The 18,216-nt window shown below is 47.2% G+C and overlaps 4 protein-coding genes across 4 annotated transcripts; 2 read left to right on the forward strand and 2 right to left on the reverse strand.

The window, feature by feature from the left end:
• Positions 1-773: 773 nt before the first annotated feature.
• Positions 774-3,507, forward strand: DFL_005351 (uncharacterized protein; the record flags this gene model as incomplete). Its single annotated transcript, XM_067634601.1, has 6 exons — positions 774-828; positions 939-959; positions 1,028-1,263; positions 1,338-1,613; positions 1,686-1,833; positions 1,889-3,507. 6 exons carry the CDS (start codon positions 774-776, stop codon positions 3,505-3,507), a joined length of 2,355 nt encoding a protein of 784 aa, XP_067492653.1.
• A 1,856-nt stretch (positions 3,508-5,363) lies between these two features.
• DFL_005352 (uncharacterized protein) lies at positions 5,364-8,537 on the reverse strand (the record flags this gene model as incomplete). The annotated part of the gene is made up of 4 exons (XM_067634602.1): positions 5,364-6,853; positions 6,945-7,436; positions 7,551-8,347; positions 8,446-8,537. The coding sequence occupies 4 exons, from the start codon at positions 8,535-8,537 to the stop codon at positions 5,364-5,366; spliced, it is 2,871 nt and encodes a 956-aa protein (XP_067492654.1).
• Positions 8,538-9,694: 1,157 nt separating this feature from the next.
• DFL_005353 (uncharacterized protein) lies at positions 9,695-11,245 on the forward strand (the record flags this gene model as incomplete). Its single annotated transcript, XM_067634603.1, has 2 exons — positions 9,695-10,340; positions 10,395-11,245. The coding sequence occupies 2 exons, from the start codon at positions 9,695-9,697 to the stop codon at positions 11,243-11,245; spliced, it is 1,497 nt and encodes a 498-aa protein (XP_067492655.1).
• A 460-nt stretch (positions 11,246-11,705) lies between these two features.
• Positions 11,706-13,757, reverse strand: DFL_005354 (uncharacterized protein; the record flags this gene model as incomplete). Its single annotated transcript, XM_067634604.1, has 3 exons — positions 11,706-12,263; positions 12,335-13,345; positions 13,401-13,757. 3 exons carry the CDS (start codon positions 13,755-13,757, stop codon positions 11,706-11,708), a joined length of 1,926 nt encoding a protein of 641 aa, XP_067492656.1.
• Between the last annotated feature and the right edge of the window lie 4,459 nt (positions 13,758-18,216).

The raw sequence follows: 18,216 nt of genomic DNA on the forward strand, positions 1-18,216 counted from the left end.
CGAATGCATGAAAATGTTGCCTGAAGTCGCCCCACTAGTTTCTGTTGCGTTGTGCGTGTCGATGGTTGGGATGTTGGGCGGCTATAGCGGGTCCAAAGAGAGGCTTTGAGGATTCAATGCAGCGAAGGTAAGGAATCTGGTGATAACTGGTAACAATCGAGGCTTATCGAAGGGCAGATTGGCGATTTGGATCTATGGATTCGATGTCACAGCACTTTTAGGTGTAATGATTTTTGAAATGGGGTTACCGATTCAATTACAGTCGTGAAATTTAGTCCATTGAATCCTTCACATGTAAGCATATTGAGAAAGGCGGGAACGGACAGCTTGAGCACAGGCGAGGGGCAAACAATGTTGTAGTCAAGCGCCGTGCAATTGACTACACTAGTTCAAAATTGCGTAAACACAATCCATGGGCCCATGATACTGTTAACCATGATCGTTTGGTTCATGAATAGAGCGCACCATTGATCATTCCACGGCGTTGAATACTCAATTATATTTTACAAGAAGTTCTTCGAAATTGCCAAAATTAAAGGTTAACGTCCCCCACTTCATTGGCGGAGATATCGCCTGCCTAGTAGCAAGGTATACTACCCACAAACACGCAAAAAGCCATCGGGAGGTTGCATATGCAGGCGCCTGGATAAATCGAACAACCTATTGTTTTCCAAATGTTGCCCTCAACCAGGGGTGCAGGATCTGGCAGCTACAGGGACCGGCGCGTTCTGTTGAGATCTGGGGGAGGGGTCTTTCAGGCAGCTTTTCGAACAATGGGTTCCGAGAATAGACTTTGCCTTATCCGTGCCACCCACGAACTGCTGTTCGGTGCTTAAGATTTCAAGCTTGACTTTGGATATATTATCCATCGACAGGTATTTGGTGGGTTTTGGACGGTATATATAATCCCAATCAAATTCGAAAAGGTTTTCTGTCAGGTAGAAGATTTCTCTCAAAAAGTATCCAAAGTTTTCAACTGTTTTCTCGCCCTAAGATTTTGATCTTAACATTCTTGAAATATATCCAGTGTTTTTAAAGTCACCTTCTCGCCTATTAGGCATAAAGCCTTTTGCAAGCATAAATCCTACTTCGACTCTCGCACCACAGATTATTCTCGAAACCAGACCACAGATTCCAAAAATGTCACGGCGCCAAAACTTCTCTAATCTCGAAGCCCTCGATTCCGCAGCGCGGAGTCAGCTTTTTGATATCATCGATAAATTCCGTGAACTCAATATCAGTGAAGATATATCCTTACCTCAGGTACATTACCACAACTCCCAGACTGGGATATGGCCTATGAAAAATATATACTAATCCCAATCGCTGACCAATAGCTTGTCGTCGTTGGTGATCAATCCTCTGGGAAATCATCCCTCCTCGAGGGTCTCACCGAAATCAGCTTTCCCGTAGCAAGCGACCTTTGCACAAGATTCGCAACTCAGATCGTTCTTCGTCGTGCGGATGATGATGAAGGACATGTTCGGGCTTCGATCATACCTGGCGCGGATGCAAATTTGGATCCGGATGTCAGGGAGAAGTTATTGGAGTTCCAGGTCTCGTTGACAGAAGCGGAATTCGGTCCGGAGAGTTTTGCTAAAATCCTAGATGAGGTAGGGAATTCATTGATGCAGATTGCTTTTTGAGATTTTTGAGGGAGGGAGGTTTTGCTAACAAAGAAATAGGCGGCTATATATATGGGAATTCCAAAACCTGGGGATAAAGTTGAAGATACGCCGGATAAGAGATTCTCGAATGACATTTTGAAGATCGAACTCTCTGGCCCACACCACCCACATTTAACCATTGTTGACGTCCCGGGATTGTTCCACAGTAAGTTGAAGCCAACCATCTCGACCGCACAAATATATACTAAAGCATTTTCCAGACTCGACCATCTATCAAACCGAAGAAGACAGAGAACTCATCCGTAACTTAATCAAATCCTACATCGAAGACCCCCGCACAATCATCATGGCAGTCATGGACGGCAGGAACAACCTCGCCAACCAGGAAGTCTTCAGAATGGCCCGTAAAGTCGATCCTGAAGGTCGACGCACCGTGGGTATCATTACCAAATGTGACGCCGTACAACCCGGCGACGAAGCCGGAGTAATCCAAATCGCCTCGAATAAAGTCGAGAAACTTCGTCACGGGTGGTTCACTGTTCGTAATCGCTCAACGAAGGAGATTCAAGATGGGGTTACCATTCAACAGCGTCACCTAAAGGAAAAGGAGTTCTTTAAAAAAGCGCCGTGGAACCGACTCAGCCGTGACAAAACCGGTATTGAGAACTTGAAACCCTTCCTGGGACATCTTCTCTACGAGCACGTCCGCGACGAGTTTCCCAAGCTCGTTGATGAGATTAATAGACTTGTCATCGAAACCGAAGACGCCTTGGCTGAGCTCGGAATCGCAAGAACTACCCCTACGGAGCAAAGAATCTATTTGACCAAGATAGCCAACGAATATGAAAGAACCGTAACAGACTGTCTGGACGCCAAGTTCAGAGGCTATATCGACCCAAAATCCCCACTCAAGATTCGAACCCACATCCAGAATATGAACGTCGGTTTTGCGAAACGGATGCAAATCGAAGGCCACACGCGGGAGTTCAAAAGCGAAACGGAAGAACCAAAGGCCGAAGCACACCTACCGGATCCATATACCACCTCTGAGAGAGAGGAACATGAACGAGGATATGGCTACCAGAGCGACGACGAATATCCCATCCCCGAAAACCCTCGTAGTAAACTCGATCCCGAGGATATCTTCGAATGGATCAGAGTCACCTACAAAGAATCACGTGGACCCGAACTTCCAGGTCTTATTAATTACAACGTTGTAATTCAAATGTTCCGAGAACAAACAACCAACTGGAAAGCCGTTTCAGGGGAATACGTTCGTTCCGTAGTCGACACAGTTTCCAAATTCAACGCCGAGGTTTTCAACCGCGTGGTTTCTGACGAGACCGTCCGTAAGAAGCTACAGACTAGCTTATCGAAAGCTACCGGTGCAGTTATCACCCAAGCTTATAGAGAACTAGATCAAATACTCGAGGACGAACGTGCGGGAATCTTACAAACCGTAAACTCCTCTTTCGGAACCAGTCATCAGGCATTGAGGCATCTACGAGCTCTCGAGGCTTTGGAAAAACAGAAGGGCGAAAACGGCATGGTAAACTTGCAGCAGGTTGCCAAAATGTTCAACTTGTCAAATGAAGACACGACGGTTCGTGACGTTCATGATATACTCAAGGTTTACTATGGTATCAGTCTCAACCGCTTCACTGATAATGTTGTTCTTCAAGTCGTTGAACGCCACCTTTTGGGCAAAAATGGACCTGTGCGTCTTTTGAGATCCGAATATGTGTCAGGGTTGGAAGACTTGGAGTTGCGTAATATTGCTTGCGAAGATTATCAAGCTGCCGCTAAGAGGAGGGAGTTGCAAGCTAGATTGGAGAGAGCTAGGAGTGCGCAGGAGGCTGCCAGTGTCATTCCTTTCTAAAGTTAGTGTGAAGTCATATCTTCTGGAATATGAAATATTTACAAGTCTGGGTGCGCACGGAGGATTCGGCATTGGGAACTTTTTTTTTTTGAATTGATAACGTTATAGGTGTTATACCGGTGTATACGTTAGTGCTTTTGTGGGCCATCTCTTATTAACTTCTTTGTTAACGTTTCGAATATTTCTGGATGGGGTTTTGGGTTCAGTTATCTTTCAATTTGTCACGATATGTTTCTGTTTAACGGTTTTTGTATGAAGTTTATTTTTAAGCATATCCTTTTTAAGACTCTTACAAAGACCATCCAAACTTGCTCTATCATATCTTAAAAGGCCAAGGGCCACCTTCCATAATATTATTAATTTATAAACTCCTATAGATCACTCCCCACCAAGTCCCTCAAACACTCCACCGGATGCAAATCATCCCCAACATCAACCGGAATCTCCAAATTTGTCAAAAAGTCAATCAACTCCGCCTCAGTCATATACCGCATTCTTACTAATATAATCCCCAGCCGGAGCAGCATTAGTCCTCGACCTTATAAGCTTAGCAACTCCGGTGGTAACAACTCTTGCTGATTAAGTCCCGCATTAATATCAAAATATTCATCATATGCTCTTTAATCTAGACCCGGGTTAAAGAAATTCGCTCGCCCGGGTCATGGGTTATTGATATTATTATTGTTGTTGTTAATGTTTAGATCGAAGTCGAAGGGATTGTTAGCGGATGGCATGGCTATCAATTTCATTAACAGCAACAGAGTCATCACTCTCAATATCCATCGAATTCTCATCCCGAACAGATCCATTACTAGATCTAGAACCGGGGTACGACTGTGGTAACACCCTCGCCGTCACCTGGCCTATCGAAGCTAGTGAAGTAGCGGTTCGTGCTGTGTGACATTTTTGAATAGTACTGTGTTGTTTGTCTATGAGGACCTGGAGATAGTTTTCCAAAGGCTGGTGATGGAAACGTGGATGTATAATATGGATTTAGGGATAAAAAACGTGGAAGTTGAACGATGTAAGTTGTTACCTGTTAGGGCGCATTTTGTATATTTCTCTTTCGCTTCAGAATACCTTAAATTTTATTTGAGAACATATTTCGGGTTTTGGTAGAGAAAGGATGTGTATACCACCTCATAACCCGCACGAGACACATCACGAACATCTACAAACATCTACGAATTTACAACAAAATATTATCGGTCAAACCATTAATCCCATTAAATCTCTATGAAAACTATCATAAAACTATCTATTTATAATACAATACATTCCTCCTAAAAAAAACGGGTAAACGCCATCGCTATGGGAATGGCAGAATACAACGCCGTTAAACGCCATGCTCAAACACTAGAAGAATGTTCTACCACCGAAACGTGACCTGCCGTAATAAGTAATACCGGAAAAGAAAAATCCATAAAGCGGAGAGGTACCAGGTATTGATCGTAAGGGCATGCGTGGTAAAACGTGGAAGCATGAAGGTACCGTCGTGATCTACTGAATGTTAAGTGATCTTTTGTAGTAAGTAAGGACGAAAAAGGAAGAAAACTATAAAGCGGAGAAGTATGTGCCGTAAAGGCATGCGTGTGGTAAAGCGTAATAAGCATGCGTATCCGATCCGCCAAAGTTATGTGACCTTTCGTAATACGTAAGGCAGAAAAGAAAAGTTCATAAAGTAGAGAGGTATTTGTCGTAAGGGTATGCGTGATAAAGAGGTAATAAGCATAGAAAGTAAGTTGCCTGTTGTATAAAGTAAGACACAGGACAAAAATCCATAAAGCGGAGAGGTATAGGTGTGATCGTAAATGAAAAATCGAAAAAAACCAGTAATAACCGTCTCAGCCACCACCTCAGATCATATCAACCTCATCATCGTCGACTTCCTCGCCCTCTCCCTGTCCTTGGCTCTGGTTACGAGTATCGTGATATCTGTGGATGAAACTCGTGTTAGTCCTTGAGCTCCTTCGGCCTTCCGAAGTAACGGACGTTGGTGGAGATGAATCACTAGCAGGTTGTGATTCTGCGGGAAGACTAGCCCCAGAGATGCGAGCAGATCGGCGACGAGTGATCGAAGCATCGGCAACAGGAGTCATCTGCGACCCCTGCTGCTGGGAAGTTCGCGAACGAGTCCTAGGACGAGCGGCAGAGCCCTCTGGACTTGCTTGGGCTCCACGTTTGCTGCGACGACGAGGGGCAGCCGGAACTGGGAGGGTAGGGATTGCAACCTCGACTATGACCCCGGAGCTAGGCGTTTCGCCAGGGAGCTCCGGCGGCGTCGACATGACACTCAACGGTGTCAACGGGGAGGTTGCGAGCTGGTCGGCGAGTTCGATGTCGCCGTCCACGTCCTTCTTCCCCTCAAGAGGAGGGGAAGAGAGGACGGGAATCCTCTCCAGTGGCCAAATGCGCTCTGGCAGACTGGTGATCTGGGCCACACCGTCCCAGTAGGCGTCCAACTCTGCACCTAGCTCCTCGAGGGAGAGCTCTTCTGGATTCCCTGGATGCTCTAGGGACAGCTGTTGGACCCACATCGTGAGGTCCGTGGGGTCGAAAACCACCACCTCGGCGTCGAGGGCCAGCCAGGGGAGCCCCAACGTCTCTTCGGGCGAAGCCCGCTCGTCCTCCTCGCCTACAGCATCATTGATGACTATGGGGGAGGGAACGGCGGAGGCTTCGGCCTCCAAGCCGTCAGTGGGCTCCTCCTGCCCTTTCCTCATCGCCTCGGCGATTGTCTTCCACTCCTCTTCGGTGGGGTTCTCCTCCTTCCCCTCCCCCTCGTTGGCGACAAGTCCAAATGTCTTGCTGAACTCATCGTCCCAATTGATGAGTCCAGCAGATGGCAGAGCCATCTCTTTGGACCCTTCGGCCCCAGTCGGCTGCGAGGGCATAGGAGCGACTGGTAGGCGAGGGCTGGTGGGGGTAGTGGTGGTGGTTAGCTGGATGTCACCAAGCCCCAGCGGGTCCTCCTCAAGCATACCTTCCCTCCAGTAGGGATAGGTTGGCCGGGTGACCAATTCGGCGGTTGGGTCGGGCTCTTGAAGGTTGGCCAGACGCGAGGTATCCATCTCCCGCCCGCCGGTGAGGAGTGCCGTGGCTAGCATAGGGGACTGACCGGGGACGAGAGGCCTAGGAGCCGGAACCACGACGGGGGAAGGCTGTTCGCTTTCGCGAACAACCTCCTTCCCCTTTGCGGCCCCTAACCCCCGGGCCTCATCTTCGTACTTCTTCTTCAAGTACGCAAGTTGGGCTTGCGACATTGGCCCGGAGGGTTCTCGGCCGCTGGAAACAGCGGCCAAGAGACCCTCACGGGCCGCCGATGCAGCACTACCAGCTACTACCCCTATTTCATATCGTTAGCTTCGAGTTCTATGAAATGTGGATGATGGAAGACGAATGTGTCATTGGATTGGAGAAGAGGGAATGAAAATTACCTTGGGCGTACTTTCCAGTGTTGTCTCCTTCGTCATTGGGGACCAAGATGGGATTTCCGGCCCTATTTCCAGAGATCTGGCCGAGAATGGTGGGGACGGATGGGGTGGTGGCCTTCCCCTTGTCATTGTTCTTCTTCTTTTTCGACCTCTTCGAAGTCGATGGCCCCGGCGAAGAAGACGGTGCGGTAGAGGAAGACCCGACCAACTGGCCCTCCTGGAAACGACTCGAGAAAGGAGTCGTGAAAGCCTCTGCGAGGGACGCGATGCTCGCTTGAGGATCTCGAATTAGTTGCTGCGGTTGTGCAGTAGAGCCAGCGGCAGGAGCCAGGTCTCTCGTACTGACTCGCTTGGGAGGAGGCATCGCTGGCGGGAGCCTCAATGGAGCCGATGACCCAGGCGGAAAATTTTGGCAAAGAACAGCAGTACCTTGAGAGAAGCTGCTCGGTTGATAAGAAGCAGGGCCAGGGATGTTCTGGCGTTGGTAGAAAGCACCTGTAGGGGAGATATTCTGCTATTGGAAAGCAGGAGCAGGAGGACGACCTTGCTGGCCAAAAGCAGGAGCAAAAAGGTTACCCTGTTGATAGGGGTCTCGGACAAGATTGTTACCTTGCTGGTAGGAACCAGGAACAGGAACGTGATGAAGTGGACGAAAATCAGTAGCAGGAAGGTTCTCTATCTGGGAGAAACCACGGACAGGAGGGTTTTCTGGTTGGTAGGGAACAGCAGCAGGGAAGTTATCTTGCTGATGCGAACCAGGAGCAGGAGCTTGATGGCCTTGATGAAACCCAAAAGTAGGGAGTTGTTGATGACTTTGTTGAAGACCAGGACCACCAACGTGATGAAGTTGATGAGAACCAGGGCCAGCAACGTGACCGAATTGATGAACACCAGAGAGAGGGGGTTGATTACCTTGATTAAAACCAGGAGCAGGAACGTGGCGAAGTTGGTTAACACCAGAGACAGGAGATTGGCTATAACCAGAGACAGGAGGAAATTGCCCGGGTTGGTGATAACCAGAGACAGGAGACTGATCAAATTGATGATGGCCAGAAGCAGGAAGTTGATGAGATTGATGATAACTAGAGCCGGCAATGTGATGAGGCCGGTTGTTGATATCAGGACCAGCAACGCGATGAGGTTGGTTAAAAGGAAGAACAGGAGGGTTACTAGCGTAACTACCAGCAGATCCGGAGAACTGACGGGGAGGATAATAAAGAAGAGGCTGAACAGGATGATGAGGAGGATAACCTTGATAAGCGCCCGAAGGATGAGGTTGATAGACTTGAGGTAGCTGACGAGCATGGAGGTACGGAGGTGGAGGGGGAAAGGCAGCAGGACGTTGAGCATGTGGAGCAGGTGGGGGTGGATAATAATTCTGCTGTCCTCCTACGTAAAACTGTGGGCTGGAAACACACGCATACAATGTTAGCCATCATATCTACTTCGACTTCAGCCTCACCCACATCTCCAATCTTGACGCGTCAATTAACAACCAACTTACCTTCCACTCCGACCCATCGGACCAGCACCATCATTCTGACCACCACTACCCTCCTCTTCTCTCTTCTTCTTCTTTCCCTTATCCCTCTTCATCTTGCTGTCGATGTCAAGTCGATGGAAATCGTGATGGGGATGAAGGTGTTGATGGATCTGAAGACAAATTCTGTAGATGGAGCTAAGACAAAGAAGGATGGAGGTAAGATTCCTCTCTCGAGTCGAGAACTGTGCTTTTCTAACTCTTTCTTTTCACGAGATAGGCTCGGGTAGAAGAGAGAGACGCTTCTCTGGCGTTTCTAGGGCATAGACCTCGCGGTGGTTCGTTGAAGCCGGGCAAAGTATTTGCTATGGGATGGCTCTACAAGAATCCCTGACGATATAATACGCTGTGGGGAGATGGTCGGAACTCAATACTATTCAGGGCATCCGAGACGTTTGGGGATGGCTTTATTATATGAGCCTCCCCGGTTCGAGTATCAAGGGCAGTTGCGGTGCTACATATATCAGGGTGCAATGGTATCCGAAAACCCCGTTTTAAGGTTGTCATGGAACCATATCATGGTCAGAGGAGACCTGCAGTCGATTGAGGTGTCTACATCAATTTTATGCCAGGTTGTACGATGTGTTTACGGGATTTGATTATCCGTATGGTACTAAATGTTCTATTGTGAGTCCTGGAGCCCATGCTGTACTACCGACGGATACATAATTAACAGATACAATCTCACAGGGGCCGAATATGACATATTAGATATATTCATTCGACATATCGATGATATAGGCATCGGAGATACATATATCCGAAGGATAAATATACGATGAGGTTCGCACCTAGTCCTGAATGGTATTCGACGATGGATAGCTAAATCTGACACTTTTTATCCGTACTTGGTCCTGTGCTTCGATTGACACTTAGACCATGAAATCCATGAATGAGTTTATATTACCCAAATATCGATAGATATATCCATCCTACCCCCAAGCCATCACACCTACCATCCACAGAAACATCTGTTGTAGAAGGACGAACATGTGTTGCCGCGTTGAAACACACAAATTACAACACTCCCAAAACGGACGTTACACAGCCAATCAAACGCCATGTCCATCTCTACGCCCAGCCCGCGTACCTTCCATCCCTCCCACATCCTCCCACCAACGTCACCGACACCACTAACTCGAACCACCATCAGGAACCTCACACTATCTATCTACCACCATCACCCAGTTTTACCATTAACAATAACTTCAAAATGCCCCCCAAAAAACCCTCCACCAAACCCCCCCCCTCCATCACCAAAAACACGGATATAGACTCCCTCTTCGACGGTATTGACGACATCTCCACCTCCAAAACAACAGGTCAATCGGACTCAAAACCCCGCGCCTCCCTCTCCGCCGACGCAGATGCCGATGAAAAAGCACTATTAGCAGAAATAGAAGGTCTAACAGCCGAACATCGAGCTCCATCTCGACCAGTAACACCAAGTCTTCGTGCCACAGCAGGTGTAAACGCTGCAGCTAGAGCTAGTTCCGAGAGTTTGAGAAAGAAAGCTGCTGCGGCACGTGCTCCTGCTAAACCTGCGAAAGTGGAGAGCGAAGATGATGAAGACGATGACGACGAAGACGATGATGATGAGGAAGAAGACGAAGAGGAAGAGGAATACGACGAGAAAACAGGAACTATAAAGTCGAAACCACAAAAACCACCGTCTCAACTTCAAGAACAACAGCAACAAGGCGGTGGATGGTGGGGAGGTCTATGGTCCACCGCCTCGGCCGCAGCTACAGTCGCACAGTCAACAGCTCAAAGCGTCTACAAAGAAATCCAATCCTCCGAGGAAGCTCAACGGTGGACCAAACAAGTCAAAGGTTCTGTCGAAGGTTTCCGTGAACTAGGTATCTACCCCCTCACCCCTCATACACAAAACCCCCACTAATCCCAACAACTAGGCGGCGAACTCCAAAAACGCGCCCTCCCAACCTTCACCACCCTCCTCCACCACATCGCCCCTCCGATCTCCGCCCACGAACGCCTCCACATCCACACAACCCACGACCTGCAAAACTACCCCTCCCTCGACCCCATAATCCACCACGTCTTCTCCCGCGTAATGCAACAAGTCGAAGGCGGCGACCTCCTCGTAATCCAACGTGGTTCGGAAGCAACCAACAAACGAAATAGTAGCCTATCGGCCGGATGGGGCGGTGGACCCTGGTGGCGTGATGAGCGAAAACGCGAGTTGGGAACTATCAAGGGCTTCGAAGCTGGTGTAAAGCTCGCGAAGGCTACGGCTGAGGGGTTTGCGAATGAGTACGCGCTCAGGAGTCCTAGCCTGGAAAAGAAGATCGATCCGGACAACCCGGTCAGGAAGAGTGATATCTTCTTAGCTCTTCAACCGGTTACTTTTCCATGTCCGTTCACCACCATCACCGCGAAGCCAGAAGATGGGGATGTAATCGAAGAAGTACTCGGCTTCGCAATATACCTATACGACCCAAAACATTCACTGGAATTTACAACAATGTCACAAACCTGTCCCGCGAAATGGGGCGAGTGGATGGACGCGGAATTTGAAGAGTTACCGGAGGATGTGCAGATGGGACTTGCGAACGGTGCTGTTGATCCGAGAGAATGGGTTGCGGAGTGGATGGAGGAGACGATTGCGCTTGCGGTGGGGATTATCGCGCAGAGGTATGTTAGCAAGAGGATGGGGGTTGGGGAGGGACTTGGGAAGGGGAAGGAGGTGGATTTGGAGGGGAGACAGGAGGTTAATTTGGGGGTTGAGGCGGGAGTTTTATAATTCTTCCCTCTCTTTCCTTTTCTTTCTGCCCTTCATTATTAATTCGGTAGTATCATCATTGAGGTTTTTTGATCGAGATCGATATCAGGTTCTGATATATGGGACTTTTGAATAATATTGCCTGCCTAATGTACTTGTTGTTTCTGTATCCTTTGAGAGGATGGGATGACCTATTGGGGTGGAAGATCTGATGTTTTCTAAACTGTAATGTTTGCAAGGTTTTATGAGGTTTTACGTTCGGAGTTCTTCAGCGGTTATTCTTCATTAATTTTTATATTACACTCACTAGCCCTCTACTTCTTTCCTAACAAAGAGACGAAATATATGCACGCAGAAAATGCCCAATGCTTCAATTCAGGAATAAACCCGCTAACAGCGATCACAAAACCAAAAACTTCCGGTGGTTATAAACGGTCAACTAAAATAAACCCCCATCTAATAACAGAAAGAGGAAAAAAGCCTACGAAAACTTCAACCGAATAATACTCATCAACATATTCATCAACCCATGACACATAACCGCCACGGTCGCCACGAGCAGCCCCTCAAAATCCACAAAATCTCTTTTGCCCTCTCCGGTAACCCCGAACTCCCATCCGAACCAAAATATCCGTCTGACGCACCACCCGCTGATAATCTCCAACGCCCAGGTGACAAGACTCGCAAAGAATGTAAGATTGAAATCATACCCATCCTCGCTTTTATTTTCGTTCGAGGACTGGAAGGATAGATAGGGATACACCAGACGGTTGGGACCATAGTGGAGGACCACGATCCATCCTAGAAACGCGAGCATGCTCACGTTTTCGGAGAGGCCGCGAAGGTAGAATGCCCGGCCCGTGAGTTTTATATGTTCGTTATAGGTTATCGATGAGAAGCCGAGGGAGGTTAGGAGGCTGTGGAAGCGGCGGGAGATGTAGAGGGGTTGCAGGAGGATGGCGATTGAGGAGGAGAGGAGTTGGAGGATTGCGAATTGGGAGGGGGAGCGGAGGCGGGCGTAGAGTGTTCTGATGTAGGTCTGTATTTATATTATGGCGGTTAGTAGAGTTTTTTTTTTGGTTTTTTTTTAGAAGGGGGGGAGGGGCATACGTAGTAAGTAAGGCTGAAATACAGTTTGAACACAAATTCAAGTGGATAAGATTGAACTTGTGCGCTCAAAATCCACCCCGTAATCCCATCTAACGCAAGGATAGTCCCCACCCAAGAATAAACATAAATCACCGTCTCCTTATTATTATGCGGCAACGTCCTCAAATAAATCTCCGCATACAACTCCCCCAGCACAAACGCCACCAGTCCGATCAAGATCGCTGCGCAGAACCATAAAAACCGAATATAACTATACGGAATCCACCTCGTTCGTCGCCGTACTTGGTGGGATATACGACTGCGGATTGTGTGCCGGGGTGGGTAGGTATCTGCGCTGGCGTTTGAGGAGGATCGGGAGCGGGTGAAGATGTGAGAGTAGGAGAGGAGGGAGGTGCCTTCTGTTGGTTCTGCGTCTTCGATTACCTCAGAGGATGTGTCGGAATTGTTTGAATGGGAGGAGGAGGTGTGGATGTATGCTGAAGGTTGGTGGTAACGAAGGGAGCTGTGACGGTCTTCGGTGTGAAGGACGATGAAGGAGGTTACGGCGGGTGAGCACATGGTTAGGAAGGTAAGTAAAATCCAGGTGATGTTTAAATGAGCGAGAGGGCGGAAAAAGTAGTAGATTGGTATTCCGGCAGCGACTGATAATGACCAGGAGAGGAGGTACGTGGCTGGCCCTCCCAGGCGGGCAGGCCACCAGTTCATGTTGTAGAGGTTGAAGAGGCTGGTCATGTAGAATAGTCCCATTAACAAGTAGAACCCGTAGTAGACGAGGAGGAAGAACCACCAGTGGATCTCTACTAATGCTTTTCCGTGGCCTGGGGATTCAGAGCCCGGGTCTGTGGTATTTGCGAATGCTGTACTGCCCCAACCGGCGCTTCCGTCGCGGAGATGCCTTTCGGGCCATATCGTGTGTAACATGCCCTCGATGAGTGATGTTATAAACGTGGTATCGCCTGGCGTACCCGGCCTAACAGTAATCGGTAGCGGTATAGCGCACCAACCTACAGTCTACAATCCCATTAGCACCACTCATCCACAAACTCTAACGGTAAGAATAACATACAATCCCTGCAGGTATAACAACCAAAACAATCGCCCGACTCCACCAATAGCGTACCAATCTCTCGGTAACATCCCGTCGAGGACTAAGTATACTCCCAACATCACTCACAAACCCCACAATCCCACTGCGACGCCTTGACAAGCCCCCACCACTAGGAATAAGCAAATCATCATCCCCTTCGTCGTCCGTAAGACTTCCGACAAAGCTATCGTATGCAGCAGATGTAGCTCGGGAGATGGAATCGACTAAATTTCCTATCGATGACTTTTTTTTCAAGCGGGGTTGTCGGAGCGGACGGGAGGAGGAGTGGAAGCTGTGGGATTCGCTGCCTTGGGTGAAGGTGCTGAAGTTGGGCATGTCGTAAAGTACCGCAAACAAAAAGCGAAAGCCGCCGAATGAAAGACCCTTTAATTTTTGCAGCCTTTGTTTTTAAAAAGAAGGGAAAATCATGTGGAAGAATAATATGCGCGGAAAGCACGCGCCCGGGCGACCGTGAATAAAACGGTGTAGAAGTTGTGAAAAAGACGTGGCAGTCAGGCGACAAGACTGGAATGTAAAAATCGTGGAGGGAAAAGTGGAGTAGCTAAGCTACGGCGGTCGGTGAATTGGGGTGGTCGTTTTTTCGTCTGATGTTTGCGAGCGCGGGCTGACGTCGGGAGCTCCACGGCTTGCATAAGCTGGCTAAGCTTGAATACTTGACTCTCTTTTCGGAAGGTGGCGAAAACATTGCGACAGATGTTGGAGATTGGAAAAAACTAGGTAGATGAAGTTATTTTTTTATAGATAGCGATAGGAGGATAGAGAATACAGGAGGTATTCTCGTTAGATGACGTTGGAAGGCTCCGTGTAACCTACCCAAAGCGTGCCAAGACTGCTTTTGTCGATGCAACAGGCCCAACACAGAGAAGCCATGATTATACGATATCGGGACGGCATCTTGTCAAAACTACGACTGTTAATAATTCCGAACCCTTGCAGTCACTGAATACTAAGACCTGTATCTATTCTTCCAAAAGGGCGTTCGGGTGTCTAAAAATAAATAACGAGGGAAGCATTGTTCGACAACGACACGCGCAACACACTTCTTATCGCACTTTAACAGCCACTAAAAAAGTAATCATTTCATCGATACGATGTCGCTAAGGTGCTTTCAGTTGGAGGTATTTCTCGTTAGCCCCGAGGCTAAGTTTTGGTATCATTTGGTGCCTGAGCAGTGTCGTCTTGAACTTGGCCATTAAGAGTAATTTCTGCTCTTTTGAGAAACTGTGTTAGGGTCACTAGCTGAGAAGTTTAGCGGCGGAACGAATTAGTGTTACTCTTGGAATGGCAGTATACAGCAGTTAGCTATGATTTATATAATTACTGGATGCCTTGGAATCCATGAAGGCCATATGCTCTTAGATCGATGGTAGCCTCACTAATCCCTTCTAAATTTGTGAAATCCGTTGCTAGTCGAGGTTAGTAGTATAGTAAATCCAGCAGCTTTTATTTAATGATGTCAAGAAGTATTCCGTGTACGCTCAGCTAAGCTCGGATAGCAACGACTTTCCAGCGTTGCCCGACAAAATCTTGACTCTCCTCTTCCTCTTTTCTCGCGCGAACCTGCTCACCTAACCTGCTCACTATCCTGATCACAAACCCTAAGCTTCACCATGCCAGATCCGCGATCCATTTATCGCTAAAATGCCACCCAAGAAGACCGAAGATGTGCCGTCATCCCTGGCTAAAGAGACTGTCGTTGACCTCACATGAACATGAGGTTTTCGGCAGATATCGCCAGGCCAGGGGAGGAGTACGAAGGGAGGGAGAAGATACACACCCGAGGGCGTATAGAGATCATGGGCCACATTCAAAAAGTGATACCAGAGCTCTGCGGTGAACCAGGAGTTCCTGCAGGGAAGGTAGAGCTCCCTATATATCTCTAGAAGTATATGGAATTTCGCGCCTATCAAAAACTCCCAACTGACTTTTAACGCTTTACATCTAGCGACTCGTGAAATACCTCTGTACCGATGCTTTCTTCGGCGCTTGTTTCGATGGGATCGCCGAGCAGGGGACCTTCGGCCAATCCCTGGACTTGGAGGTGGCGGGATTGGATGGGTCATCCTATTTGGGATGTACAGCGTCGGGCAGCTCGTTTGTTTTTAATGATAATATTCGTGTAGTTTTGCGCCCTTTTCCAAAGATTTAATTCAAAATCGGAAACCAGCTCGCCCAAACAATTTATAACATTCTCTTAACTCATAAACCAAGCTTTAAAAAAATTATTTTTATTTATTTTATAATTGCTTCTTTATCAAGTACTCTATGCTTTAATGTTCTACCTAGACCCATGAAGTGCGATATCCGAAATACCACACGACAACACACGAGCTTCCGGGAGAGGAAGGCGTAAGAACAACTGCCGACGGCAGACTTCGAGAACCCTCAACAGGCTTAAACATACACCGTAGCTTGACATTTTACCCAGCCATTTACTTACTCATACTCAATAGCAAATTGTATTTTATTGACACTTATTGACTATAAATCCCTTGACTTATGCCCCTCTAACACCAGAAGAGTCCCAGAGACAAACGGCTGCCGACCAGGCACGATTCGTGCAATTAAATAAAATAAAAAAACACAAATAACAACAAGCTATAAATTTAGAAACGCTGCCAATTCTTCCTCATGTAGCACTCCAGCATATCTCTTTCATACAACCACACCTCAATAAAGGAAAATTCTCTACCTACACCAACACGACCCAAATTAACACGTTCAGAACCTCCTCAAGCGGAAACTAGAATGGTAGGACTAAAGCAACAACTCGCCCTCATTCTGAGTCGACTAGGATCACTCACAGAATAAGTGAGTCAAGCCGGGCCGACACCTCCACCACTGCCACCACCAATGGGGAATTTACCGGTCACGACTAGCCACAAGTTACCACCCCTCGTGGGTAGTCGGACATCCGGAGGATGTCCTACAGCGAGGACCCTACAGTTCTGCTTGTAGCTACCTATCTTGAAGTCTGCCGTCGGCAGTCGCCCTTACGCCTTCCTCCCCTGGAAACTCGTGTGTTTTCGTGTAGTATTTCGGATACCGCACTTCGTAGGTCTATTATAACGCCAGGCAGTTTATCTACTATCCTGAGGAGACACGACTAGAGCTGTAGTTAGTATGGTAAGATCAGAGCCATCTGGGTACTCATCTATATGGTATAGATTGTCAGACGTCGAGCGATCTTATCGTCCGACGTGCTCTTTCTATATACAATTGTATTGGAGGTGGCTCTAAGGTGCTCGGAGATTGAGTGAGGTTGTTGAGGCCGCTACCGCTTGGGCCTTGGGTGGGCAGATCTCGTGAGGTCACGTGTCAGGACGTGCTGTCGCATGACATCTAGGTGAACGTTCCTGACACTATTATTTGAAAGACAAATTAAGTTTAGTTAGAAAATATTGTCAATGTTTTTGAATATACACTAGTTATTTCTTTAAACTCTATAAAATTTAATATTGTAATACACCGGCTTGTCCTTTAATTTATAGAGCGGATTAAGAAAACGAAAAAATGTTTATTATTAAATTAACAACTAGATATATTAAACATCATATTTCATTATAATCTATAGTTAGAGCTGATTAATAAATCTAAAAAAAGCCTATATTCAAACAAAAAATAGAAACTTTTTCAGAATCTAATCTTACGAAACCTGTTCCCTCCGTTCCGTATCCACCAAGCCAAAGAGCAGAAACTTTTTCAAAACTTAATTCTAGAGGATTGGTCTCGTACCCAGACACACTGAAGCGTCGGAGCGGATGTGTATATTTTGGCTGGATCGTTCGTGTCTGTGTGTGGGCTCCGATGTAGGTATAACCGCCGACACCTGCTGCTTGGGACCTAAAGGGGTAATCTCGTGCTGTGCTGCTCTCGTGCATTCAACGGTTCCTCGAAATGTAACGTCCTTGCTGGTGAAGTTGCAAGCTGCCAGCTAGTCGTCGTACCAGGTCGGATAGAGCTGCAGGGGTCGCGGTTCCTTCATATGTAAGAGGGAGTTCGATGGAATCGATGTATTCTGCGTTGATTGTCCAGTCAACAGGGGCTGGATTTGATTCGAGATTGCATTGACAGGTATCATGCATCGGCTGATGTCCGACATGATATTGGTGGTTGGAAGCAACACAAAAGTTTGTTGTATTTTGACTTAAGCGTCGGGGCTAAAGGAAAGGTCGGGGCTACGAGGGTCGACGTGCGGTCACCCTGTATGCCTCATGATCAGTGTCCCTCTATATCACAGATATGTGGAGCTTCAGCATCAATTCTTCTAGCTTAATCCCGGAGGAAATTAACCAATATATATGGAGTCAACTTTTGTCATAAACGACTTATATTGTCCCAATATTCGTTGCTGAGCTGCGAAATTTAAGTATTCGAAGAAAGTAGGATATATGCTTTAATTTACTATCGATGGCACAGTTTACAGTTACTAGCCTAAAAAAGGCCGAATATATTCTGTCTACTACGTCTTAATCTCGAACTCAAACTTCACGGAACTTGAAGGTTCGTTGATAATCCACTAATCTTTCCTTCTATATTTATGTATCTATCTTCCGTACATGTATTGATATTGCTATTGCAATATTGGTGACCGGTGATGTACGAATATTATATCGAATTTATATTCATGTACACCTAAATACCCTCGTAACTTTTAAACTTGGATATAAAATTGGAAGTGGAAGTCTTCTGCTTCAAGCAGCCTCGAATCGAATCGGCAGTGTCTAAACGTCACTTGCAGCTAGATCCAATCCATCTCGATGCTTGCTAAAAT

The sequence above is a fragment of the Arthrobotrys flagrans genome (assembly GCF_004000055.1).
Source record: "Arthrobotrys flagrans strain CBS H-5679 chromosome Unknown unitig_0, whole genome shotgun sequence".
Lineage (NCBI taxonomy): Eukaryota > Fungi > Ascomycota > Orbiliomycetes > Orbiliales > Orbiliaceae > Arthrobotrys > Arthrobotrys flagrans.